This window comes from Mus caroli, unplaced genomic scaffold (assembly GCF_978045245.1).
Source record: "Mus caroli unplaced genomic scaffold, Mus_caroli_1 scaffold_10, whole genome shotgun sequence".
Lineage (NCBI taxonomy): Eukaryota > Metazoa > Chordata > Mammalia > Rodentia > Muridae > Mus > Mus caroli.
Genome location: NW_028227265.1, coordinates 81,934,175 through 81,962,150, shown reverse-complemented (window position 1 = coordinate 81,962,150; position 27,976 = coordinate 81,934,175). Strand labels below are relative to the sequence as shown.

The following is a 27,976-nucleotide window of genomic DNA, read 5'->3' as shown; positions in this document are numbered from 1 at the left end:
CCGAAGGTATTATGGAAGATGAAGTAGTGTATATAAAACCATTAAATGAATAACTTAGGGCTCAAATGAGAAAAATAATGTCGGAGAGACCCCAGATGGATCCTCAGGTTAACCTCAACAGAAGAAATCAGACATCAGAAATCCAGACTGGCTTCCAGAACATGGATGATGCTCAGTCAGCTTAGAAGGGGGCTTTCCTCCATTCCCTAGAGGGGCCAGTCTGCCGGAGTCACATCCAACTTTATATCAGCTTAGCAGTGAGTAGCACATTCCTTAACAAGCCACAATGCTATATGCTCCACGGAAAGCTTTTCAGCCTACCTGACTTTCTACTGCCCAGCAGGCTTAGGAAACTGTCCTTCAGATCAACCCCATACCTCACGGCTCCATGATGACCCGCTCTGCACAAGGGATCACAGATCACCGTGAAGCTATTGGCTTTACCCCAAGCATCCTGGGAAGACAAGGAGTTAATCCTGGTACCCGGCACACATCCCTGATTCTCAGAGGGAATGAGTAGAACCTGAGAGATGGTTCAGGAAGAAAGTAGTGGTTGGTGTCAGTCCATTAACCATCAGCCCAAATGCTCCAGTAGCAGCAGTAATGGTAAGACGCCTCTATGTGGGGTTTGCTCTGTGCCAGGGCTATGCCCACTACAATTTTCCTCTGCCCACCACTCTCAGCAGCTCCAGGAGGGAGCTAGGTATCTTTATTTCCACTTTAGAAATGAGGAAACAGAGACACCTTTGATAGGGAGATAGGAAGGAGACCTTTGTACCTTCCTATCATGCCATAGATAGCACATGATACAGCATGGGGGGACGGGGGGTGGCGGTTGGGGGCAGGGTAGATTTAGTTTATTTGGGGTGGTGATGGTTGAAATGCTTACAACGTGGGAGGAGCCTCTCTTCAGGAAAAATAACGTCAAGATCGATGAAGTGCTGTGCCAGAGTAAAGAATTATTTGGAATAAGGAAAATCGCCGCAAAGGTAGAAGAAAATTTAAGTTGAGGAATAGCACAAATGTCAGAAAAGCTATGTGATGTTTACTAAATGACAGCCGAGTCTCTAAACAGCCATTTTCTCCAAGACTGCCGGACAACACTCACTTTGTCTCCTTAAAACAACAATGATTTTGTAATATTTCTGTAGAGTGGAGAAAGCTAACTTGGTCTTCATTCGATGTGAAGTATAACACACAGCTGTGCACAAGGGAAAGCGTGCTGGAGAGGACGCTGGAATATGAAGAGACAGAGGTCCTAAGTGATTTGTAAACGTCATAGCAACACATGGCTACATGAAATCCCGGTCCCTTAGTGAGGCCTTAGAACAGGCTGGTAGGGATGAGAGACCCTGATGCTTAGGCTTCTGCGATTGCCCAGTAAAGCTGGCTTGGCCCAGGACTCAGGTAGCATGGCATGATTGTTCTCTTACCTACTCTTCTTTATTGACTGATAGGAAACTGAATGGTCCCAGCGTGTTGGTATACAGATGTGTAGTAGTATCTATTCCCCACTAGTGTGTGTGTGTGTGTGTTGATTACAAGTAGCATTTGAACAAAAAGATACTTTAAAAATTCCATGTGGTCTTATTTTATTAATTCTAACTTTTTTGGGGGGTGGGGGAGGTACTACAAAAAAATTGCTGAAAGTTCCCAAACAACTAAATTTGTAATGTAAATAAAGCATTCATACACTCTTAATTTCCCAACTGTCACATGGTTTTTCCACCTAAATAAAACCACTGCTCTTACAGTATTGTTTGAGGTAAAAATGAAACATGTGGCTACGCTGGCAAAGGCTTGGATCCTTCTCTCTCCCATACTCCCTAGATGCTACAGTTCCTTTTCTGTTTCTCCTCTTCCATATCCCAAAGGTCAGGGCAACCACACTGTTTAATAGGAGTTTGTGGAGTACAGTATACCTACGTTTTGTCTGGGCAAACAAAGCACGACTTTGTGATCATTCATGATTGTGTTTCCTGGTGTTCTAAGGAATTAGAATAAAAACAAATAGCTGGCTGTTTGTAGCTTAAAAAAATTAGGATTTCCCCCAGGTCAAATTTCCATTTGAATCGCCTCAAAAGAACATCAACAACAAAAAATCAATGCTGTTCAATAGACAGCTCTGTATTTGAGACATTACTAGAAGAAAAATATCATGATATATCTTCCCTTCCCTTTATATCATGATTTCAAAAACAACTCTTTAAACCCAACCCCGACACACACGGCTTCTTATTAACCAATATCCACCCTGACATAGGCTCTGCCTTATAATATGGCAAGAATTCTGTTAACTCTTTAAGTAAATGCCCTTGGCAACTTGTTTTTTATTGTAGATTTTTAAGATAGTGACTCCCTAGGTTCTTGGGATGGACTTGAACTTGTGATCCTCCTGCATCAGCCTCCTGAGTGCTGGGGTTATGGACCGTACCACCAGACTTTACTAGTTTCATAATATTTTGTGTTTTGCTTTTCAAATGTCAAAGACCTAAGCCACGGTCTGAGCTGCAGTTTGTCTCATTCCTACTTATCAAGAAAACTAAGACGCAAAGCTATTAACTTTCCTTTATAAGCACTAGATTAAGTGCTATAATTCATAGGATAGCGTTTTTCTCTAACTGAAATAATTCTCTGATGTATGTAACGTTCACATTCTTCATAAAAGGATACGAATATAGAGTGACAATGGATTAATTGCTCAATGTCATTTAATCGTTCAGCAAGGACATAAGTCCACAAGTTCTCAGACATCAGAACACTGTACTCTAAAATCACACATAATTATTAATTATCATAATCACTTTACATCAGAAAAAGACTCCAACTGAGGCAAAGAACAGTTAAGACACTAGTCATGCTGAACCACCGAAAGGACTTAAAGACACATTCAGAGTCTGTGTATTAAAAAATGTTACACTGCCTTTTAAGTGGAACAGTATTTAGTACGTTTAATAGAGACACCATTCCATGGTACTTAATGGGCAAAATAAGTGAATTCATATGGAAAAGGTAACGAGGGTGGGCAGGTGATATCTCGGGATATGACAAAGTGGATCTCGGGACTTCTTCAGAAGTGAAGACGATTCCTTCCTGTGGCAAAAGGAAACTGAGGTGACGAGGGAACCCTGTGCTTAGGTCTACTACCTCCGCATAGTCAACAGAAACCATCAACAGCTAAGACATCCCAAAACTGCAAATGACCTGGAGAATCCTTCAGATCCAAGAGACTTAATCCTTTGGGATAACGGATGGAACGGAAGGAAATTAAAAACCACCCAACTTCTAAAATTAACACGAAAGAGAAAACGGAATGGCCAATCTCACATACCTACCAAATTCTGACAGATTGTTAAGGCTTACTGGAATGGAGATTCAACTATTTAAAAGAGGGCTTTTCCTGAGATTTAAGTATGTTTTCCAGCCCGTGATCTTCCCTGTTACTAATATAAGCCCATTACCTCCCTTTTGGTTCTCTGCAGAAATGAAAAGTACCAATGGGTTTGAGAAGACACTCAGCCATCTACAGAGCTGGCAGAGCTGAGCGTTTTTGTCCTTTGTGACACCTATTCATGGGAGAGAACAGTCAAATGTTATTCAACACCCTATGGCCTGTTCATGACTCAATCTCATCTCTGGTCTCCAATGCACTCAGACAGACATAAATGGATAATGAAGGAAAAAGTCTGTTCAATAGATGCTAAAGAGAAAAGGCCTTGTGGGAGTTATAGATTGATGAATGCTCAAAACAAGGCAGTTAGGACTTCTCCCTGCCCAGGACATTCAGTTAGCTTTGCACTCCGCTAATAAGCAACATGCAGAAGATGTGGAGACAGGATTTGCTTTGTTTCTGTGGCCTCTAAAGTAGAGTCACAGGCCGATGGCAGACAGATCTCCCTTCTTTTACCTGAAACAAGAGGTTGAACCAAACCAACTGAGTTGCCTTCACATATCTATGGATTCAAAGTCTATTCCAGTTAAACACAGGGATAGGAACTCACTCAGTCTGCTCAAAACTCACCAGTATCTCGCAGTTTCCAGATTCGTACCTATCAGATACTAGTTTTAAACCTGATTCACATCAACCCTCACAGAGCACAATCGTTTAATCCTCTTAAATATTGTGATAGACACGTGATAGTCAAATTATGGCAATTATTGTTTATAAGATATTTAATTCCAGTCCACATGTTTTTTTTCTTTCTTTATTTTTTTCTGACTTGCTTCTGGGGTCCTCTATGCTATCCTTACATACTTCCTATCTCAGGAGAAGCAAACATGGGTGCGTGTAGGGGAATCCTCCCACCCGCAGATAAGCCACAGCCTAACACGACTGTTATCACGCTCTCGGGGCTACACTAGTGTTATGGGCTGTTAGCGTCAAGCCATGTCAATGACAAGTACTGCTGCCTGTACAGATGTGGCGCTTTCTGTTTCTTTATTCATAAAAGGGCCCAATATCCCTAAGTGCCTTCCTGGGGGGTTGGGGCGGGGAGAGAAAGATATCCCTTTTAATCACAATATTCCTGAAAAAAAAATCAGTCTCCTGTTGTTTTATCTTTCATCTGCACATATCGAGAGTAAAAGAGTAACCCAAGCAGGGAAGACTTGGCACAGGCTCTGTGGATGAACACGCCAACTTTGCGGAACTCCTCATTTGTAAAGAGAGGAAGATACGACCACACTAATAAAAATATCAGCATGGGACTCTCTAAGTGAGAGCAGTGTCCGGTGAGTATTCTGCCTTCCCAACTCTTTCACTACCAGCATGCCCATGATGTTATGAAAGCAGGAACCGAGTTTATGAAGACAGTCAGGTGACCAATGAATATTCTTCTGCTATCTATCGAGAACCCGTGTTTGCTATTCCACCTCTCTTTCAGTTAACCTCCCTGTTTGTAGTCCATGGAATATGGAGAAAGGAAAATAAAATCCCACTGACTTATGAGGAGTCTCTCGCAAGATGACAGTTTCTTTCAGCCAGATACATATTGGAACTGAGAGGAACAGGAAGTAACCATCCCAAATGGGAACGCGCTTCCCCACTTCCTGGCTACCTTGCCAGCAGCTCACAAGTGGCCCTTGGGCTTCACTGTGGTACGCGCAGAAGCAGACAGAAGAAGGGCAAAACTGGAATCATTCTAGCAGCATGAAGGATCAAAGAAGGGCTAAAGGGATCGCTATACTCCTCTTTTTGGTGCTGCTGAGAATTGAGCCCAGGGGCTTCTGTCTCCTGGAAAAACATTTTACCACAGAGCTATGTCCTCAGCCCTACACATCCAGGTAGGTCCTTTATTTCCTGTACTGGAGTATAAAGAAACACAATTAATGGAAATAACAGAAAACAGAGTTGGTAACCAACAGTGCAAGAAACAATTCAATTGCAATCAAAAGTCCCAGTTCTAACAAGAATCTTGTTTGTTTCCAAACAACTAGGAAAGTTTTTGGAAGAATATATCCACAGGAAACTGTTAACTATATGCCAGCGAGGACATGGCAACAGACCAGGTTGTTGGGTAGCTACTGAGTGACAAGTTATATGTGCCTATTGTAGCTTTCTGGTACATTTCTGATTTCTTAAAGCTACACACATGTATCTGCTGTTTTCCCTAGGATTAAATAGTGACAGATATAATTCTTTTCGTCCTAGCTAGAATTAATTTATGAAGTCGAGCGAGATGAGAAGCATCATTGTGTCGTCTTGTCTCTGCTGTGGGAGGACTCTGAGATTCTGGTAAAGAGCTGTTTGGACACAGGGGCGCTGTACTGTCCTTTGTGCTTTCAGAGAAAGAGACAGACAACCTGCTTGTCAACTGTTTCCTGCCTTAGTGTAGCTTCATGAGTCTCCTGTGGGCCCTGCCCTAGAAGCCAGCAGAAGGGAGAGCCATGACAAAGCAGGGATGAACACTGAGCAAGAGTTATGAACACGGATGTTTGGGGATGATTGCGGAAGACAGAACCGCTCCTCAGTGTCAGCGAGTCACCCCTGAGGGTCTTGTAGAGGTGATGGTGCAGAAGGCTGGTGGGGCTGGGTCTTGTGTGGCATCTAAAAGTGTGGGCGCTCCCTATATTGCTACAGGTTCAGAGTCCAGAAGGAGCCCTAAATGCTTGCTCTTCTGAGAGTCTGAGATGACAGTGATCATGGCGAACAGAAGACGGCTCCTCAAACCTAAACCCGTGTACCCTGAGTTTCAAAGGCTCTCTGCTGGGAAAAGACTCTTCACAGTGATGTGTCTCAACAAGGAGCAAGGCTGACCCTCCATGGGACTCCAGACTCAGACGTGTCCTTCCTTCTTTCTGATCACTATAAACTACAGCCGTGAATCCAATCAACTCTAAGAGCCCTAAGAGTCTTCCCAGAAGATCACCTAACGTGGGGTTGTGGTGGGGCCCTTGTAAGAGATGTCAAGGGATGCCAACAACACTGCAGAGAATCTTACATAAAGTTGGTAAAGACAGAATTGTGCTAACTTAAAAGAAGATGAACTTTTAATCGTGTGTGTGTGTGTGTGTGTGTGTGGTGTGTATGTGGACGGGGGGTGGGTTATGTGCATGTGACAGTCTTATAACATGTGTGATTTCAAATTGTCCCATGATGAAATTTCTTGCTGCCCAACTCCTGTAAGCAAAATAAGAAGTGCATCATACACACACACTGGAAGGATACAGTAAGTTACCAACATGGTCCCAAATCGCTTCATCAAAATTTTACCTGCCGAGTGCAAAATATTGGAGAACATATGGTGTCTTACCTTCTGAAATTCTTGTCAGCCTGTCATGTACAATCATTGACGGTAATTTTTAAGGAGGTGAGGTAGAAACTTATGACTCGCTTTACCTTTTAATGTACTTTATGAGTTGAGCATTTGAATTCTGCAATTTGAAGGGTAAGGGAATACTGCATGTGCTGAAAGGGTGGTAACTTGTTCTAGATTCTCTTGACTCCTCGTTAAACGCTGGTTAGGTACAGGTAGCCCTTTTCACTACTTTTGTTTTTTTTTTTTTCTTTTTTTCCTTTTACAAAAACCACTTTTGGTCTGAAAAATATGGTTAATATTTTATCCAACCTACAGGCATTTGTGAATATCATCATATTTGAAGAAGTGTCAGGCATATAAAAAAAACCAGCTACTCTTGGGCTTACTATAGTTTACTTCTAATGATATTGGAATATAAAGCCATTAAAAAAAGGAAATAAAACCTCTTTGGTAGAAACTCCCTGTACCAAAAGCCTCAGAAGAGCTGCTGGAATCTATGGAGATCAGCAAGTCCGGGTATTTGGGAAAATTTAAAAAAATATGTAAACTAGGAAGTATGATTGCTATTAGGAGGTGCAATATCAACATAGAATCCCAGCAGCCAAGACTTAATGAGAGGCAATGCCACAGTGGCCGGGTGAGCAGTCTGTGGGTGATGTGTCTATGGACACTACAGCTGACCAAAATGCACAGTTTAGAAACAAACTGCAATTTCTTTATGCGAGTCCCTTTTTATGACCATCATACTAAGCAACAAATACAAATAATTACATCTCATACTCCGGCATGTTTCTCTAACAAGAAGTGAATTAACATTGTGAAATACAGACAGCACTTAACAACAAAACCACTCTTTTCCGTGTAAGAAAATTAAAGAAAATTTGAAGAGGGGAACTTCTTCCAAGTTGAAAAACTTCCAAGAATTTGACCTCTTTTGCAGTAGATGGAGGACAGGGTAGGGGGTGAAGTCTGGTGACAGACTGCTTATCTATCACAGCGAGTTTGCTCTGGGTCTGGTCCCGCACAGAACGGGAAGTGCAGCAGGTAGCTAGCTAGAAGTCTGATGGCCTACCAATTGTGCAGTGCTCGCCGTTCCATCCTTGGCTGCACTCGCACTTGCCGTCCTTGCACGTCCCGTGCTCAGCACAGCGAGGGTGGCAAGCTCTCTGATTACACGCCGGGCCGGTCCAGCCTTCTTCACAGCGACAGGAGCCCCCCATGCAGACGCCGTGTGAGCCGCAGTCCACCGAACATATTTCTGTATTGCAAAAAGAGGAGTCCAGGCAAGAGAAAAGAACGGGTTGGGGGGGGCGAGAAGGAGAATTATTAGGGGTTACATCTTGCACTTGTCAAAGTGAAAAGCAAGGTCACACTGTGCTGTGCACTAAGTCAATTTCGGCATCGGTGAATGGCAGGATTTGACATTCTTTCATCTCCTTTAACTTGTGGCTGTGTGGGTGCAGAGAGCACACATGATAATTGTTTGGGAAAATCACTTTATATATAAAGCTATTATGTATATAAATGCCTACAAAATATTTTTGTATACATTTTTGTATATAAGTATCTACAAAATACAATGTAGATAGAATAGGCCTATATAAATATATAAGGCTACCCCTTGGTACCCAAGAGAAAAACCATGCACACTAAAAGGATGAGATATTTGAGTTAGCACAGTGTGTCAAGTATTTAACAGGAATTGCCTTATCCCGTTACTGGGAAATGCAAAGGGCCGATTGCTAAAGCCATGGCTTAAATTGTTTTAAATATCCCGAAACTTGAAGGAGACTTTCTTAGAGAAATCACATCAGCTTGCTCATGCACGCAGGCATGCTGGTTAAAGAAGAGGAAATGTTGTTTTTCCTATTTAGTAAATTTGGACTCTCGACAGCTACAAATTGCCTAGCTCACAGACTAGAAAAGCAGTTTAATAACTCTACACACACATTGACTCTGTCATTTGAAAAACAAAGATTTTCATCTGTTGGGATTTTTGAAAGGTGTATAATGACCAAATGCCTTCAAATTGTATAACATTAGATTAAGCCTTAAAAAGGACTCGGATGTCTGAAGTCATTTTTAAAAATAAAGCTTTCTTAAGAGCTTTACTTAACTAGGTCTAGTGGAGAGAGAGGAAGAAAGGGAAGGAGAGGGACTCTGAAGGATATTTGGGTTTTTGCTCTTTCTCTTATAAAGTTAACTATGGTTTTTATCCTAAGACTGAAAAATGACGGTCCTAGTTTTAATTTTCACTCCAAAGTCATTTCTGACACATAGAAAAGGGATGGCGGCCATATTTCTTTACAATGAAAACTAGTATTTATATCATCACAAACACCTATTCCAACACTGATGCTTTGGTCCCCATTCTCACCCTCAGCCTTAGCTACTTTTGAGACTATAGTAATACATTATAAGAACTGTCACATTTCCTATAAAGAACACTCAGGACATTAACTGGGAGAGAGTTGTATCTCTGCCCCCCCCCCAATTCCATGTTTCTCTATCTCCTTTGAATTAAATTTTTGATTAAGAGACCAAGATGGTTTGATTAACTTCAGAGCAACACAACATCAACCTAGCATCAGGAGATGAGGTTTGGAGGTCCCCCTTTTATTCAATGGAATCAATTCTTCATTAGGGTGAAGTTGTTTATCAGCGTTTAACACACCGGCTTTGAGCAAGGTGCGTCAATCTTTGTAATGAACTTATTAATTAGAGTTAATTTAATTGAAGTGGAATTGAAGGGCTAATTAATGGACACACTGCTGATGAAGATAGAGGGAGACTCTTGCTTTCAAACCTATTCACTTCATCACGAAAATAATTCATTTTTCCCCCTTCTTTTATAATAGCTTCGCCCAATGTTCTGGTTATAAATTGCACTCTCTTATGGAATCTAGATACCTGAAGGTCATTTTCACAGCGTCAAAAGAGGGAACTGGCAGTGTTTTCCTTTAGGTTTCATTTAGTTAAAAACCTTAGATTTATATCACTAGTAAACGTTCGGCCACATATGTAAGTAAACAATAATGTTTGGATAAGCTGTAACTAAGAGCTGCGCAGCGGTCAGCACGGGGCAGGCACGAGGCAAGCTGCATTCCCGGGGTGAGCACGGGCCCTAGGAGAGCACTGCTGTTCATCCCAAGTCTTCTGCCTTTCCACAGTTGATAATTACACTTGCCATCTTCCTAGTCTCCAAAAGAACGCTTCATTCCTTCTTCATTCTATACATGGAGCTAGTTTAATGTGTTACTCTCCCGCTTTGAACGGAGGATACAAAGATGAACAGAACAAAGATCTCCGCCCAGTTTCTATTTTTACTTAGGTTTTATTTTATTTTAAATGGAAATAGGATTTTTCTTTAGCTTCTCAACTATAAAGTAATTGTACCAGCATGGATGATATAAAATCTAAACATATAATACAGGATATGGATAGCCAATTTAATCTTTGAATTAGCATTTATTTGTCTGTTTTGCTATTCATGACAAGATGATTTTATGAGGATGGGTGCCAGTTATAGTCATTTTAGGAAACGAAACAGTGGGCATTCCATCCGCTCTTCTGCTGCTTGGATAAGAGTGGGATGCAAACTGACCACACCCCACTTAGGGCTATTGTACAGTAAGCAGTTTTAGACCTGTGCTGAGGGAGGACAGACCTGGACCAAGAACCTCCGTCACTACTCAAGTAATCATTCCTACACAACTCAACGAGATTGGTTTTTTTTTTTTTTTTTTTTTTTTGGTGGAATGCATTTTTTTAAAAATACATGAGCTAGAAATTTAAGTAATTAAAAAAATAATCTAAAATAACTGAATGCTTATTTTGGTTCTTATACTTAAAATATTTCTTTCTCCTCTCCCCCTCTTTTTTTTTTTTTCCTTTTCTTCAAGACAGGGATTCTCTGTGTAGCCCTGGCTGTGTTGGAGCTCATTCTGTAGACCAGGCTGGCCTCCAAATCAAGTGATCTACCTGCCTCTGCCTCCCAAGTGCTGGGATTAAAGGCGTGTGCCACCACTGTCTGACTAAAATATGTATTTTAAGAGAACTGGATAAACAAAGGAAATATAGACTTAGTGTCAGGCACTCATGCTTGATAAATATTGGTTGGCAAGGGCTTCCTAATACTCTTTAGTGAGATGGTTAGGCCCCACTATAATCCAAACTCCGTCTCATGATTTCCTTATTTACCTAAACACGTTATTTGTTTTGGTGGTCATGAGATTTCTAACCAAAGTTTTGGGCTTCCATATCTATAAGGCAGGCATAAATACACAATAATTGCTATCTTCTTTCAGAGCTATGTGTTAATGATAAAGGGACAATAGAGGAGGAAGGGGCAGTGAGGAGAGAAGACAGAGAGGAAGGAGGAGGAGAGAAAAGGAGTGTGGAAGGGAAGGGAGAGTGCATAGGAGGGAGGGGGACTGAGGGAGGGGAGCATGAGGGAGGGGGGACTGAGGGAGGGGAGAGGGAGGGGGAACTGAGGGAGGGGGGACTGAGGGAGGGGGGACTGAGGGAGGGGAGCAGGAGGGAGGGGGATTGAGGGAGGGGGACTGAGGGAGGGGAGCATGAGGGAGGGGGACTGAGGGAGGGGGACTGAGGGAGGGGGGACTGAGGGAGGGGGATTGAGGGAGGAGGGGCTGAGGGAGAGGAGAATGAGAAAATATCCACTCTTGGATTGAAAAGAAACTTTGTAAGACACATCAGGATACAGAAAAGTTTCTTTAGCTTGTTTCCAGGCCTACTACTGTTTGCTAATGTCCCCTGCACTACCACAGCATGGACAGTACCATGGTGCCTGAGGCTCTATTCTATGTGCATTGCTCAGCTGCAGCATCGGAACTTAACTACCAAAGCATCAAAGAGTGTTACCATTATCCCTACTTTACCCACAGATAACTACTGAATGACCAATCTACAAGCAGAATCCAGAGTTAGGCACAGTTGCCCCAGTATGCTTAAGGTCCCAAATTAGATACCCAGAGTTGGAAGGAAAAAAAAAATCCAAAAACTGATTGAACCTGAACAGTTGGACTCGCATGTCTGTCAGTTCATCTGTGACATGGGAGCGCCAGGGTTTGGGAGGAAGAGCAGAAAGACTCTGAGTCTAGGCGTTTGTAGAACACTTCCTCTGCGCAGCACAGCTGGGAAAGTCTATTCTCCTCTCTCCTTTCTCATCCTTCGTTTTGTTCATTCCTTCTCCTCTACTTTTCTTTTCAAATATTTGTTTTTCTTTAGGAATTCTTCATTTTCTCTTTCCCCAAGATTCCCTACCAGCCTCTACTGCAACTTTCTTTCCTTCCCTCCTGCTGTCTTCTGTATGCTAGTATGGGCTCTGTTTTCTCCTGCTTTGGAATTTCAACTCTTCCTGCCAAACGACTGTATCTTATTTTCTCATTGAGTCTTGCCTATTGTCTATTTAAAATGTTGCTCGTATATATCCTTTTCATTTCTGTTGATTCTAAACTGCTTGCCCTCTCTTCAGGTCCACACTTCTGCAAAGTCCTCTCCTGAGCTGAGACACACCAGTCATTTTCTGAAGACTAAAGACCTTCACAATACACTTGACCATGACCACATGCATCTGACTTCATAGCCCAAGTTCTTAGACACACTCTAACAGCTTCCTCAGTCACAAACGGTCCCTTTACTTGCCCCTCTGAAAGATTGCCCAGTTTAAATGGAGGCAGAAGTGTTCATAGAAGTCCCTGTGAAATTCTGCAGTATTTGTCAAGATGGGAGCGCTCCTCCGAGTTTAGCAAATTATTCCACGTAACACTTGGTATGATGTTAGATTGGCATCTAATTATTTCATGTGTGCTCATCTTAGCTCCCAATTAAAAGTGTCATATTCTAGGGTGAATGGCATCCTCTCACACAGTGTGACTAATGACTGGGAATATTGTGGAATTAGTTCCTGAGTTGCAGCCAGCATTACAAAAACAAACAAACAACAAACAAATGATTTGGAAAAAATCAGCAAGTACCATACATACCATTTTGTACACTGCCCATTTCTGTAATACCAGGGTATGTGCATGTGCCCATATATTAGTGAATAAGATTACTGACATTCCCCACTTCATCATCATTTAAGCATAATAGAATGAGAGCATTATACTCACTCTTTAGTGGGATCATGTACAGCCTACTGTTGTCAGGTCAGCTTGCAGAGTATTTGCTCATGCCCTAAAGTGCCTGAATTTCTGGGCATGGTGGAGTATGTCTGTGCACACAAGGGCCAGTCTCTTTTCCGTAATAAGTCTGAGGCCAGCCCAGGCTACATGAGGGCCTGTCTCGACAATGCCATGACCCACCCTAAGCAACAGATAGACCTACATAGATGCTCATGTAAATCAGTATTTCCATACAGTGAGACTGAGGGAGATAGGGCTGTCTTGTGCACATAAAAGATAATCCTTGCCAATAATAGAGAAGACTGAATTTTTAATAATAAATGACCTAAGCTTATTTCCTTTTTATAAGCAGTAACTACTTCATTCCTTTAAACATTTATGTCTTTAAATACTCATTTGGTGATGCAATTAAGTTAAACAAGTGCAGGCAGAAAAGTCATATATCCCAAATCTTAAGTAAATTATGGTAAATACTTGATCGGATGGTATTGGTTGACCTCACCATTTGAGCAGTCGGGGCCAGTCCAATTTGGGTCGCAAGTGCAGGAGCCGCTTTCTTGAAGGTAAGTCCCGTGGCCTGAGCACTGGTCTGCACACATAGTCTTCAGTATTTCACAGTTGCTGCCACCCCAGCCTGGATTGCAGTGACATTCCCCATGGATACACACCCCGTGATTAGAACATCCAGGGTCTAGACAGTCCGCTAGTATCAAGAGATGAGAACAGTTTTATTAAAGATGAAAGACATACTCATTCATGCAGGATAGAGTTAACTTTTAATTGAATTATTTAGATAATCAAACAGCTATCCACCACTCTCAAGAACTTGTCTCTCAAAGGGCAGGGAGTTGTACTGTAACCAAGCTTTAAGAAGCAAACCCAGCGCCATTTAGACAACTGAGACCCTCGCAAGGATTTGTCATTCTCATGGATTAGACAAACATGCTCTCCAGGTCTCAGACAATTGCTCTGTGTTGTGCCTTTTCTAGAACAGACCCTGGGCTCGCTGACCTGCCCGGTGACCACTGGGCACTGACAGCTTGCGTGGGCTCTTCAGATTGTTGAGAAATAAATGAGTTGCACACTCTATCCTTCTTAATTCACTTTAATGTGCTTTAGAAGATGAGATTTAATTTAGCAATTTGACTCAATAAAACTTTACACTTGTACGGTCAATGGCCTGAAAATTTAATTCCAGAGACTTAATTGCATTACTTTGTGAGTCCAGATCAATAAAATCAATTTGATTGGAGAACGGAAATAGTACTCTTTTTTTTGGCTTTCTGAAAGAAAAGCAAAACAAACCAGACCAGTTTAACTGCCCTTTGCAGCCCAGTGTTTCGACTCTCATCTCCCATACAGTGGTGGAACAAATCTACCATGTTGTTCTCATTCATTCAGTTCCATTCAACTGTCCCTATTTCCAGAGATGTCAAGGAAGTCAGCTTCAATGCAAAAAGCTAAAAAGAAACAACGACAAGCCAGTCCTTTGTTGGGATGTAAGACACAAATGCTTGCTTACTTTCTCAGAGTTTTTTTTTTTTTTTTTTAAAGGATTACTCATGCCACAGAAACAGTGCAAAGGGGCTCTTTGGTATTTGTTCTTTTTATTAGTTAAAACGTTAATGGAACAATGTGTTCATAAATATGGAAATAAAAATTGCTTTTTCATAAAGAAGCATGTGTGTGAGAGTAAGAGATGCCTTTGCCCAACGGAAGATTATAGATTTAATCTGTTTCTTTATGGAGATAACAAGAAGGGTTTGGTAAATATTGACATGTTTACCTTCCTCACAGTTTTCTCCTTTGTATCCCGAGTTACAAGCGCAAGAGCCCATGATGCAAATCCCACGACCCCCGCACTGCGGGTCAATGCACTGGGTCGTCGGCACGTCACACTCGGTGCCCTTCCAGCCGCTGAAGCACAGGCAGCGGCCCTTGGAGTACTGCCCGTTGCCACTACAGAGCACCGGACAGGCTGCTGTGAAATGACACAGGACAGAGGGATCAGCAGCCACGTTCTCCATTGAGCCTCCCGACCCAAGCAGCTCTGCGCCTTTCCCACCCTTTTTCTTTGCCGCCTTGCTATGCATTCTCAGTCTGATGGGTTCCTAGGGCTCACTCGCTTAGGAAGGGAATCTAACTGGCATACCTCTTGAACAATCCGGACCTAGAAACCCGGGGAAACAATGGCAAGTTCCAGAAACACACTCTCCATTTCCATGGCAATTTCGGGGGCATTCCACCACAGACTCTGAGGAAGAGAGACAGAGGGGAGCATTTGTGAGATGCCTGCCTCGCTCAGAAGTGGTCACTCTGTTCATTTTGGCTAGGCGTTGAAGTCATTATGCACAGCTAACTCCATAACCCCCGAAAAGGATCCGTGTATATAAGATAATCTGCATACTGACGTAAAGCAGTGACGCTTCTGACTACATACTGACGTAAAGCAGTGACGCTTCTGACTACATACTGATGTAGAGCAGTGACGCTTCTGACTACATACTGATGTTCTGATGCGAATTTTAAAAAATCTTCTCTTGAGGTGCTTTCCCTCCCCACAGTAATCTATTTCTTACAGAGCTTTAGAGCTTGCTGTATAGTCACCAACAAGCAATTCACAGTGTGTTCATTTTACACGCGCTTTACCACCCTCGACATGCCTTACGTTTGGTAACGATGACTTAGTTTCTGTTTGGCACAGAGACTAGGCTGTAAGTGGAAAAGGATGCTTCGGAGAAGGCCCCTACCTATAACAATCGTGTTAAAGGAAACCTGCTCTGGGTTTTTCCCGTCGTTATAAAAGGCCAGATGCCAGATTCCAGAATCCAAGTACTGGATGAAGCCTGCTTCGTGCAGGCTGACAGATCTCGCCTGCCGCCCGGCTCTTTCAGACTCCACCAGGTTCCGCTGCTCTCTCGCAATTAACCTGCTACCATCCAGTAGTTCCACAAAGTCGTACTGGGGACGAGGACATGGGAAACAGTGTTAGCATCCAGAAACAATGCATGCATTGCTATGCCAAGCTATCCTCTTTTGCAGATAAACACAGTATTGGAAAGCAGTTCCTGATGGACAGGTCCAAGTGACAGAAGCCTTCTCTGCATGGATTTTTAAATAAGGATAAAGACTACCTGTTGGGTCTCCTTGTGTTCAAACTGAAATGATAATTTCCAACCTTTTCAGGGAGTTAAGTCTTTCAAATTTATTCCATTCTCCTGACCGATGATGAGTTTGGTAAATTAAGGCAGTGTGGGGATATGGCTGGAATTTATGGGATTTTATTCAGACCATGGATGGTTTAAGAACTCCTCCCACGTGTTGCTTCTGTATGGCAATTACTGCTGTCTCCAGGCCTCAGGATTGTTCTTGTCCCGGAAGCAGCTCTTTGGGCAAGGCACTCACAGGTACTCTTGGGGCCTCTTTAGGAGCTTCAGCGCGACTTCCTACCTGGGAAGTGGTGCAGCTGGGGTCTTTTCCACCACAGGACTACACTTCTCTCCCGGGACCTTAATGTAACCATTCACGCTTTCATGGGGTTTTAAATAAATATAGTTAGGTTGAACCTTCCTAATGAAGACCTTAACGTCCCTGATTAAAGTCAGTGAACTGATCAACAGAGGGGTTTGGTGGGATGGAGTAACAACCACAGGCAGAGTTAGGGTGATGGCGGCAGTCATCCTTGAAGCTGCTTTGCGTTTTAACTACAATTAATTATAAACATTGGTCTTTAAGAAAGTTGAGCTGGAGTACACATAGCTCCAAATGCATATACAGCCGAGGATGGCCTTGTCAGGCATCAATGGGAGGAGAGGTCCTTGGTTGTATGAAGGCTTGAGACATGTCCCAGTGTAGGGGAACTGAGGGTGGGGAGGTGGGAGTGGGTGGGTGGGTGGAGGAACACCCACATAGAAGCAGGGGAGGGAGGATGGGATAGGGGACTTGGGGGGGGGCGGGAAAGGGGGTTACATTTGAAATGTAAATAAAGAAAATATTCAATTAAAAAAAAAGAAAGTTGAGCCGGAGGATTTAAATTATGGACTAGGATTGACAACAAAGGGAAAAGTTTTGTAAACAAATGCCAGTGAATTTGGAGGACACTGAAGAGATGTTCCAATACTGGCTTCAATAAACTTACTAGTTATTAGCATCTTAATAAAGTACAGAGACCCTTTTATCCAGTTTCATTTTAAGTCTGAGACATATTTAATGTAAAATCTCACAAGCATATGTTAATGTAGACCATGCACAAACATCATAATTGTAGTAATATATATGTATATGTATATATAATATTTGTGCATCATTAGTACTTTATGATATGATCAATTCTTTAAATGGAAGAGCTGTATGAGGAAAACATAATTATATGCCTTTCTTAATCAAATCAAATAAAAATCAAATTAGTCATTTGAATTTATGAGAATTATATTTAAATAGATTGCCACTGTGCAGACCATAGACATCTATGGTCGCAATAAGAGAACCTGATATGTGATTCAGTTTGTAACTTACTAAAACCTTGATTTAAATAAAAGCATTCTCTTCTTTGGGTTGTAATATGCAAAACATATGCAAGACATATGCTAACTTCATTAGCCCTCAAAATTTTTTCAATTTCCTTACAAGGACTGAAATAATGAATGACATCTCTGGCTATTTATGAAAACTTCACAGGAATTCCATCTCCTCTTGAGCAGAGGAGAAGCAAGCCTAATTCTGAAGGGTGTCTCCACCTCAAATAAGTTCTCTCTTTTTACTCATTGCATTTAAATATATTATCAGGGCAAAACAAGAAGGAAAAATGTTTGTTCTGTGGTCCAATACAGATGATTTTCCAACATTATATATACAGTAACTGAGAAAGTAAAAGGGCAGAAATTTGGAGTTTTAACTAGTCTCTCCACTCTACAGTCAATTGTCACTGTCAGCAGAGTGATGGACATTTGTACCACACATGGACATCGATGGGGCACTAGCATGGAGGGGACCATGGTGGTGCTAAGAAGAATCTGATGGTTTTAAACCCCAACTCTAGGCTTTTGTCATGACATTTCAGAGATGACTTCAGGAGAGCTATTCAAAATGCCTGAAGAAAATTACCTTCTCCAAACGATAATCATCTCCACCCAAAATAACCACATTATATGGCTTGTCCTTCGGGCATAACATGATCATATAAGGGTTAGTCTGGCCTTTGTTCCACTTATAAAGTGGAACTGTATATGGAGTGATTTTGTATATGGAGTCTTTAGGACTTACACTATAATCAGTATAAAATCCCTTGGACTAACTATTCAATCTCAAACTCTTAGGTAGCCATCATGACAGCATCTATATATTATGAGAATTTCACTAAATTAGAACTAGTTCCACTCCCTTTAAGGAAGTGGTCCTCAACCTTCCTAACACTGTGACCCTTTCATACAGTTCCTCAGGTTGTGGTGACCCCAACCAAAAAATTATTTTTGTTGCTACTACTTCATAACTATTAATTTTGCTACTGTTATGGATCATAATGTAAATATCTGACATACAGGATATCGGATATGCAAACCTCCAAGGAGTCATGACCCACAAGCTGAGAACCATTGCTTTAAGGGAAATTTCTTTGTAATATTACCCTATTCTTAGGCTATTACCTAATATGTGGTGTTTGTGTGTGTGCGTGTGTGTGTGTGACACACAAATGTTATGTTCCTTTTTTAGTGGTTTACCATGGTCAGCTATGTAGAAACAAAAATAGATTTTTCCTGGTATCTTGGTAGTTTAGTTCTGAAAAGACAAGGCAATCTAATCATCTGTTTAATTCCATCTGTTATTAAATTGATGGTTGCTGAGTCAGAGATCCCTTGACTACGTCCTTCGATTAACTGTTGTTCTTGAGCCAGTCTTGCTATGTACCCCCAATGGCCTTTAACTACCAAAGCTTTTGCTTCCCGGCCTCTCAAGCATTAGGATGGTAAGTGTAGGCCAGCCTGCTCAGCCTTCCTCCGAGGGTCTGATGGTGGCACAGTCCTGCTGTGTATCACCAGAACACAGAGAAGTACAATGTTTTAGAAGTCTTCCTATTCAACTCTCTCATTTTACCCACAGACTCAGAGTCTTGGGTGAATTAAGTTACTTGTACGAGGTCACGTACTAGATAAGGCATAAAAATCAAAAAGTGGTAGGTGTTTATAACTTGGGTTTCGGCCTCCTTTCTGTAACAGCCTTCAGGCAAAAGCACTAACTTGCCATAGCACAGGAGCTCTAGAGCAAAGAATTGCTTCCTTAGGCTTCCAACCGTCCAGGAGAATAAATCGGCCATCTGGGAGAAGGCAGTCAATTGGTTCCTTGGCAACGATCAAATGGGCAGTTCTATAAAGGGTCACGAAGACTTTGACTTTCAAAACTCAAGTGACTATTCTGAGGGGCTGGCCGATTTTAATTATTTCAGGTTGATTTATTTAATGCTCCCCAGGAACAGAGAAATGTTCAATTTGGGCTGCTTTATAGCTTATTTCATGTTTCAACACTGAACTCAGAACCAGCTGTTTGCTCTGCTGATCTTGAATAAATCAGAGGAAGGAACTCTAATAACAAAGGCTTAAGAAAAAGCATACCCTATATACACACATACACACACACACACACACACACACACACACACACTGTGGTGGAAAAGAAGGACAGATGTCATGGGGACTATACTAAATCATGGTGCAGTTGTAAAAAAAAACACCAACTGTGCCTTTAATTTTCCTAATTTTGTGTGTTATGCATCTATTGCAAAAGTCAGCTATATATCCTTAAACAAGCTTTTTAAGCGCACAACGCAATACACAGGTTTTACAACAGACCCGGCTGGCCTGGAACTTGCTACAGAGAAGAGGCTGGACTTGAACTCTATTGGCCAGCTCTGTAGCTTCTGCCTACCTAGTACATGTACGCCCAAGTCTGGATAGAGCACCCACGTTTCTTCTGAAATTATCTGTAGATGATTTTAAGTTGTACATTTATAAATGTACTTAATGTAAGAGGATTCCTCCTTCAAATGTGGCTTCAGTGGAGAGGAGTTTCTGCGTCTCGCTGGACTATTCACGAGGGTACAGTGTATCTGGGGTAACTTGAGCTCCACAAATTCACTTTCATTGGTAGCTGCTCTATTTCGATGGAGAATGGGATGGGCATTTTGATGGGGATTGCATCGAATCTCTAACTCTAACTCTAATGGTAAAATTATCATTTTCACAATACGAATTCTCCCAGACCATGAGCGTGGGAATGGCTTTCCATTTTTTGTCTTTCTTTTTCCCTCCCACAAGGTTTAAGGTCAGCATCACACTGGGGTAAAATTTAAAGCTTAAGATTGGATACTTGTACATCATGACAGGTGTTTCACACAGAAGGACCGAAGGTGTTCAGTTTGCCATCACAGGGATGAGGATATATTGTAACATATTAGTGAGAAATGACACAGACATAAAAATTCACAGATGCTTTAGAAAGCACCCTGAGAACTTCAGAAGTTCTTTCAAGATGTGATTTCTTCACTAGTATTTGGCCATGTTTTTCATAATTCATAACCTAGGATTGTAGAAATGAAATAGCAAAAACAATTTGTAGTTTGCATGAAAATCTTGGGCTTCCTTTCATAAGTGGAAAAAAAAAAGCCAATATGGCATCCCGTAAGGAAATACTTATTATAAAAAATGTCAAGCTCATCGAAGTATTAATTAACTAGCACCGTTTTTAATTCCTCTTCCAATTTTATAGGAGACAATTCAAATACTTTTGCTTAGACATTATGGGGCCTTTTTTTCTCTCCTGACAATAGAGATGGAATCTCAGTGTCTCCTTTGCTATATCTCCTCTCCTTATAAACCTATTTTTAATAACAAAACCACAATGTTCAAACTGGCGATAAACTGGATATGTGTGACTCTGTATCATAGACTTTGCTGGTTTTTGTTTGTTTGTTTGTTTGTTTTTGGTGATAGTTGGGATTCTAGGCAAGTACTCTACCATTGAGTCATCTTCCTAGACTACTTTTCAACTTTGAAATTTATCTCATTTAGCCGCCCAGGCTAGCTAGCCTTGAACTTTTGATTCGCCTGCCTCAGCCTTCAGAGTAACTGTGATTGCAGAGGTCTGTGCGGCTAGGTCCTGGCTCTCCTGTGGACATTTCAGCTGTGGTTTGTACAGTGCGAGTGTTTTCACACAAAGAACGACCTTTTAATGCTATGGATCCGTTAGTCTGAGGAACACACTGATGCCAGCATGTTTGGTTGTCTGTAAGCATAATGTCTATTCACGTCACTCTTCCTTGTTTTTCAAAGAGGAACTGTGGCTATCATGCTTATTACACTTGTATTTCTATATTTCCCTCACTATAAATAAATCTGACATAAGTGTCAAGAACCGCTTTAACCAAATTAATAGATTTAAAGTGATCTTGGCTATGAAAGGTATAAAAACATCTGAAATTGCCACAGAATCTTGGAGGTTGTTCTTTCTAGATACCTAGCTCCCACTCTACCCTCATTAAGTTCCTCTGACATTTTTAGCCATTTCAACCAATCATTAGCAACACAAGCTAAGCCCTTATGGTGATTCAGACAAACTTCTATTGCAAAATATCCATTTAGGTGCCATGGCTTCACCCCAACAGCTGAGTTTCAGAGATAGAGGAACATTTGGAAATGCCAAGCAGGAGCCTGCCTTTTATTGATGGCAGCAGCCGCTCACCTGAGTATGGGAAGGCGGTAAGCCCTTCCGGCCGTACACTCCAATCAATGCATCCTTCTGAAGAGAGATGTTGAACTTAAGAAACTGTGGCTGATCAATAAAGAGCTGCGATCTCCAGAAGATCCCGGGGGGAACCTCTTGAATTGCTCTCCGGCCGATATCAAGTTCTCCAGAATCTATGGTGTTATTTTCATGTGTAAATCCACCTAATTTTCCTGAATGTGAGAGACCCGGCGATGAAGGAAAAGCACATTAAAATAACAGGGCTTCTTTTCAGAGACTCATTTTCCCTCATTGTTCAGGAATTCTCCTTCTGCTTACCAGAGGCAGGTACTCCCTCGCTTGTCTTCCGTTTAAGAACTTTTATTTTTATTTTATTTTTTTTTGTGAAGCGTTGTTATAAGAATTCCCACCTAACATTTTTTAAGGCATGGAGGTCAAAATCCTCTGACTTCCCCCAAAGTACCCTGATCACTGAAGCTGCTTCCACAATGACAGCGATTCTTGAGTATTTGAAACATAAATGCTTGATATATTGTATGTCTTGTTATTTCCGGGGAGGGGACTCAGTCTGATGCATATTGGTTCCTCTAACCATACTGTGATACTGATGAGTGTGAATTAAGGCAGAATGGATCCTAGAGATTTCCAAGCCAATCTTTAATCAGTCAATCAATCAATGCTACCGACTCATGCAGTCCTCTTCCAGTCATACACGGGGAGGGAGTGGGGTGGGAAGAAAAACCACTTGACACCAAATTAAGTACCAGAGTAGAGCTTCAGGAAGCAGAACAGGAGGGCAGGGCTTGACCCACCCCTCCCCAAAGACCTCAGTCATCAGGGAAAGCAAGCCCTGCTACTCCCAAATCCCGGGCTTCTCTCAGCACCTGGTTCTAGGCAACAACCTAAGTGTGTTTTTTGGGGTGTGGTGTTCCCCTTCGCCCCGAGTCCTTTCTTAGCTACTCTCCCGACAACAGGAGGGGTTGTTGCAATTTATTGCAAGGGAAATCGAAAGAGAAGGTCCAGGATGCTGAAGAGACAGAAGGCAAATTATCCTCCATCAAACCCAGCCCTTTTAACTTGATAACTAAGTTGACTTAACCAATCTTTCTCTTCCTCTTTTTTTTTTCATTAAACTGGAAACAGCCCCCCAGAGAACTTGTTAATTCAAAAAATTTTAAGATTTAATCTCAAATCCGAGAATTATATCTTATCCTAAAGAGAGGAGAGAGGCTTCTATCTGTGAAGTGCTGTTAATTTAATATCGCTTTCATTTTATTAAGCGTCTGCTAGGGACAGGGCACTGACATCATAATAAAGAATACGAACCAAAGAGCGGTAGCTTAGGAATCATTTACTACACGGTTTACACAGCTTACCAAGCTGATCTGATCACCTGGCCAGGGAGACAGCCCCTGCAAAGTGACGAACTAGGTGACCAACTAAAGCTTCATATGACTGGGTCAGGGGAAGGCCATCCTACTGGACATTGAAGGACAGGTAGATTAAGGGCAAAGGCTGATCTTGGTTGCCAACTTGAGCAGCTCTGCAGTCAGCTAAAAGGCATGTTTCCTGACTAGGTATCCAAAGTGGGAGACCCACTCTAAATGTGCGTGGCATCTTCCTGTGGCACCCTGGTTTAAAAAAAAGAAGAAAAAAAGCTATTCTTTGCCCTGTTTGCTTGCTCTCTTACCAGCAAGTTCATCTGCTCTGCTGCCGCTGCTGCCATCGCCACTGCCACTGCTGGTGTTACACTCCTTCCCTAATATCAGAGCCCAGCTTCTTTGGGCTTCTAATTCCAGGTTTTCAGTGAGAGATTGGAACAGCTGAGGTACCCACATTCATGCGCTGAGCAGCTGCCGGATTCTCAGCCCCTCCAGGGTGAAGGCAGTGATTGTGTGACTTGGACCATATGACCTTTTAATATACACCCATTCTATTGGTTTAGAGAACCATGACCAAGACAACAAGCTATCTGAAGTAGCATAAATATCCCAATTAAAAAAAAATGATACGGAGAGGAGACCATGTGTTCAGATGCACGTGGAAGAGAAGCCCTGGAATGTAACAACCTGGGTTTGAATCATGGCCATGTCAGAGGCTGAGGAGCCTTCTGGAAGATGGGATGGCCACATGACCACTGAATTGCCATGAGGTCTAGACTAATGCTCAGCTCCGCGGCCCTTGTAGGAAGGAATGCATTCTCTGTCCCTGGGAGAGGAACGGGAAGTAAGGCTGGATGGGGAAGTCAGTATTTACATCTACAGTATTTACATCTGTACAGCTGGAGATTCTGATTTGTAAATACTTTCCCGTTTCGTTCCATCAACAAGCATTATTAGACTTTTTTGAGGATGCATATATTTACCACCATTTCTAGGACAGTTTTAAAATCTTGAAGGCTTGAAGAATTAGACAATGGTGTAATTATATAAACGGTACTGCAAGGCGGAGTTGTTCATATGTTTCTCCCTCCCCTCATCACCACCTTCCCCTTCCATTCTCCCCATTTCTCTGTATCAGAGAAACAGAATCCAAAGTCACTAGGAAGAATTCCCCATAGTCAGAAATAAAAATGGTAGACACCAGCCGACAGCGGAGGGCGTGTGGAGCGATTCGCAACAGATTCACTTAGAGGGGTAAATCTGAGGTTGGAGGGAGAGGATATCGCTAGTAAATGTCAGGGTTGGTTTTTAACTGGACTACTGGATTCTACAGTGATACATACGCCATCAGCTGCCAAGGACAGTCATAGCTAAACCGAGACCAGCTAAAGTTTCGAGTGGGTTAAAGGTGAAGTGAAGTCACTGTCGGAGGAGTGCTAGAGTGCAGAATACAGGAAGCCTGGAGATGGGGGTCGGGGGAGGGTAGATGGGGAAACGGCCATAACAGCCCAGATCTGATGCAGAGGGTGATACAAGAATGCTTAATAAAACACCGTTATTCATAATTCCATACAGTCACTTCTCGGTGTCCCTAATCATCACAACTAATAACCCTTAAGCCCGAAGGTCTGTTTTTCTCAAACCAGTCTGGTATAATAAAATACTACAAGGAAATACCAGCTTCGGCTTCTCATACGTGAACACTTCGATCTTAAGCTGCACCCCATTCATGTGACGTCATCTTATAACACTACACAGCCAACAAAGCAAAATTAGAACACACAGTTACAGGAAATAAGGGTAAGATTGTCTCTGCTCTGAAAGCGCTTTGCTTCTTCTTATGACAGATATGCTGCTTCAATCAATGACACTTTTAGACACCTGATAGCATCTCTCCAGTAAGGCTCTTCTGCCTGGTACCCTTTGTTTGCATAGTGAATTAGCACTGGTATAGAGTTTAGGCATTGGGGGACAGTGGAGTTAGTCTCTCTCTGAACACCTAGGACAAGTGGCTTTGACTGTATTGAACTTCCAACTAACCCGTGAGGTTGATATTTTGAGACAAGAAGCTAAGGCTCGGGGATATAGCATGCCAAGGTAATTGCAGCATCAAAAATGACAGTATCGTGCCTTGGGTTTCCAAACCGTGTCCTTCATATCATCCCTAGAAATCATGATTTCTACCAAACCGAAAACACTGTTTTCAATTATCATTTACATCTATCCATCTATTTCACGTAAGCTGCTCTAACTCATTCAAGCACAGCAGAGAACGCACAGAGCTGACAAGTAGAGGGTAGAAGGCTACACCCTATCAATTTCTTTTTGGTGACAAAAACCTCATTGTGTATCTCGTGCTGCTCTGGAACTCACAGAGACCTGCCTGCCTCTGTGTCCCGAGTGCTGGGATTCAAGGTGTGATCTATTTTTGGTTTGAATTGTATGGTTTACAAGTAAAGGACTGGTTTTTGAGAAGAAGCCATGTATCATTCTTGGCTGCGATCTGTCATAAGTCGTTAATACATTTACATTGTGACTGACTTCCATATAAAGTATGTATATGTGCATGCATGTATATATGCTGGGGAATGAACCCTGCACCCAGTGGGCCCTTCAGTGCTCCACCACTGAGGTGTATAACCCAGGTCTCATTTTGCTGTTACTTTTGAGACTTTTTATGTAAGTTGCCCAGGGCAAATCTGCGCAGCTTAGGCAGGCAGGTTCTGGGTATCCTCTGGCCTCAGCTTCCAGAGCGGCTGGGGTAGCTGGCACACAGCATCAGTCTGAGATGAAGCAACTCCATGACCCTAAAGACAGCAGCTGCCTTTGCCCCGCTAAACTCTGCTATGTACACACCCTACTAACCATGGCCATGGCTCACACTAGGGCTCATATGTCCAGGTAATACATCCCTAACCCTGCTATCATACTTGATGGCTACGTACAATGAACTCTTCTGTTGAGTTTGAAGCTTATGCGGGCTGCTCTACTTTGTGGTGCTAGTCCCCATCTGATGCGGATGGAAGGAAATGCTAGCAATTTTATGGAGCTGGCAAGTAGAAACTGGCATCAGTCCACACATTGTTTCCCCTATTACTCCATCTTTGCCCAAGTACATTGGATTTGAGAACTGCAATTTTTGCGTTCTGGCATCTAGGGCTTAAGGCGTCACTGTCTCTAAGTAGCTTAATATGTAGTTATCTCTGCCTTTTTGCTTTCTCTATTTGTTGACTTTAAGGGGCTAAATCCTTTTCACTGAAATAATGAGAGGCCGCTGTCACCCAAGTTAATGTACCAACTAACTCAATTAGGCCTACAGTTCTTGTAACGGATACCTTGTTTCAGGGAGAGGGTTCTCTTCTTTAAAAACAGAACCAGAAATGAAATAAAACCAAACAAAAAAACCTCCCAAGGTTGAGCAAATGTGTTTCATGGAGCAGTAGCAGATGTGATGAAATTTCGGTATCCAAAATGAGAACGGCCAGTCATGTCAAAATGATATAGAATCTTTGAAGCCAGGTGCTCTCGTTGAAGTCTTTTAGACCTGGCATCTTCCAGCAATGACAGTTATGACCCTGGACAACTATGAAATGCCTTTTGGTATTTGCCCTAATTTCCTGGGGCATAAGTCTTAAGAACCCTAGAATCTCTGAAGTGACAGTGGTTTTGTATGCTACTGAGTTCACTTGGGGTTGAGTGAAGCCTAGGATTGCGCTAAGCTAACTCAGGGTTAGAGGTGATTTTCCGGTCTCAACTTATAACCACCAGGGTTGAGTTAATCACCCATGGGCATGGTTTAATTGGTCATGTCCATGTTATGAGACCTCCATAATAACCCAAAATGAAGGGGTTCAGAGAGCTTCAGGACAGCTGAGCATTCAGAGACTCTAAGAGGTGACTGTGTCTGCTCCCTTCCCTGGGCCTACAAATCCCTCCATTGTGTCTTGCAACAGGGCTAGTAAAGGTGTTTTCCTGAGTCCTGCAAGTCAGCCTGGCAAATGAGACAAACCAAGAGATAACACTACACGGGAACCCTAATGTATGGATGACTGGACAGATGATAGATAGACAACCTTGGCTTTGTGATTGTCATAGGAATGGGGGTTGCAGTCCTGAGGAGTGAACTCTGCTGAGATCAGCTTCTCGCTCCACAAAGTCAGAGGACTGACTATGAGTAGCGGTGAATAGAGGAGTCAGTCCACTTGTATCCTTTGCACAACTGCTTGTGAAGGGGAGGAATTCTCACACCTTGACAGTCAGAGACTTACTTCTGTGTTTATTGCACTGCCATGGGAACGCTATCCAGACCAATCAGCAAGGGAAGGGGTCGCTGTTAGAGAACTGACTTCTAGAACTTCAACAACCTTCCTGTGTCTAATTTCCTACAGCAGGATGTCTTCCATCCTTAACACCTTGCACACTGTTATACTACCGTACAAAGCTTCCCGATGTTGAACCAAGGAAAACTTCAAGTATTTTGTTTCACCTTTGCTCAAGACACAAGTAACCCAAGGGAAGTCTTGCTGGCTCTCTCTCTTGTAGGTTCCTCCGTCGAGGGGGAAGTGAGATTCCAAATGGAGTGCTAAAGGCTACTGGCACTTTGGACATTAGATATCCCAACAAGGGAGGGCACTAATTCTCAGTCACTGTCCAAGAATGCTTTTTGGCTTCAGACGGACACACAGAAAAGGCAATAAATAGAAACCACAAGCAATGTTTTCATTTGTCCAATTGTCAAGCTTGTGGTAAAGGTCTATCTCCATACAGAGGAGGAACTCAGGATGAAGAGGCTATGAGAAAATCCAGATTTAACTATTTGAACTGGAAAACACATCAGTTTTTTTTCCTGACAAAGTTAAATTGATTTTAATGAATACTGGCTCTGTCAGTTAAATTACAGAGTAGATATTCCTTATGAATTAAATGAGCTAATGAGATGGATATGTTTAAAGCATAT

The 27,976-nt window shown here is 42.2% G+C and overlaps 1 protein-coding gene across 8 annotated transcripts in view; it reads right to left on the bottom strand.

Moving 5' to 3' along the window:
* Tenm3 (teneurin transmembrane protein 3) overlaps window positions 1-27,976 on the bottom strand; it is a 623,557-nt gene that overhangs the window by 100,678 nt on the left and 494,903 nt on the right. For all 8 annotated transcript variants that reach the window (XM_029480774.2, XM_029480777.2, XM_029480775.2 and 5 more), the window contains 6 exons: window positions 21,635-21,849; window positions 15,655-15,865; window positions 15,057-15,158; window positions 14,691-14,885; window positions 13,407-13,607; window positions 7,831-8,016 (listed from right to left, as the gene is read on the bottom strand). In XM_029480774.2, coding sequence (XP_029336634.1) covers window positions 7,831-8,016; window positions 13,407-13,607; window positions 14,691-14,885; window positions 15,057-15,158; window positions 15,655-15,865; window positions 21,635-21,849 — 1,110 coding nt within the window. The remainder of the gene's footprint in view (window positions 1-7,830; window positions 8,017-13,406; window positions 13,608-14,690; window positions 14,886-15,056; window positions 15,159-15,654; window positions 15,866-21,634; window positions 21,850-27,976) is intronic.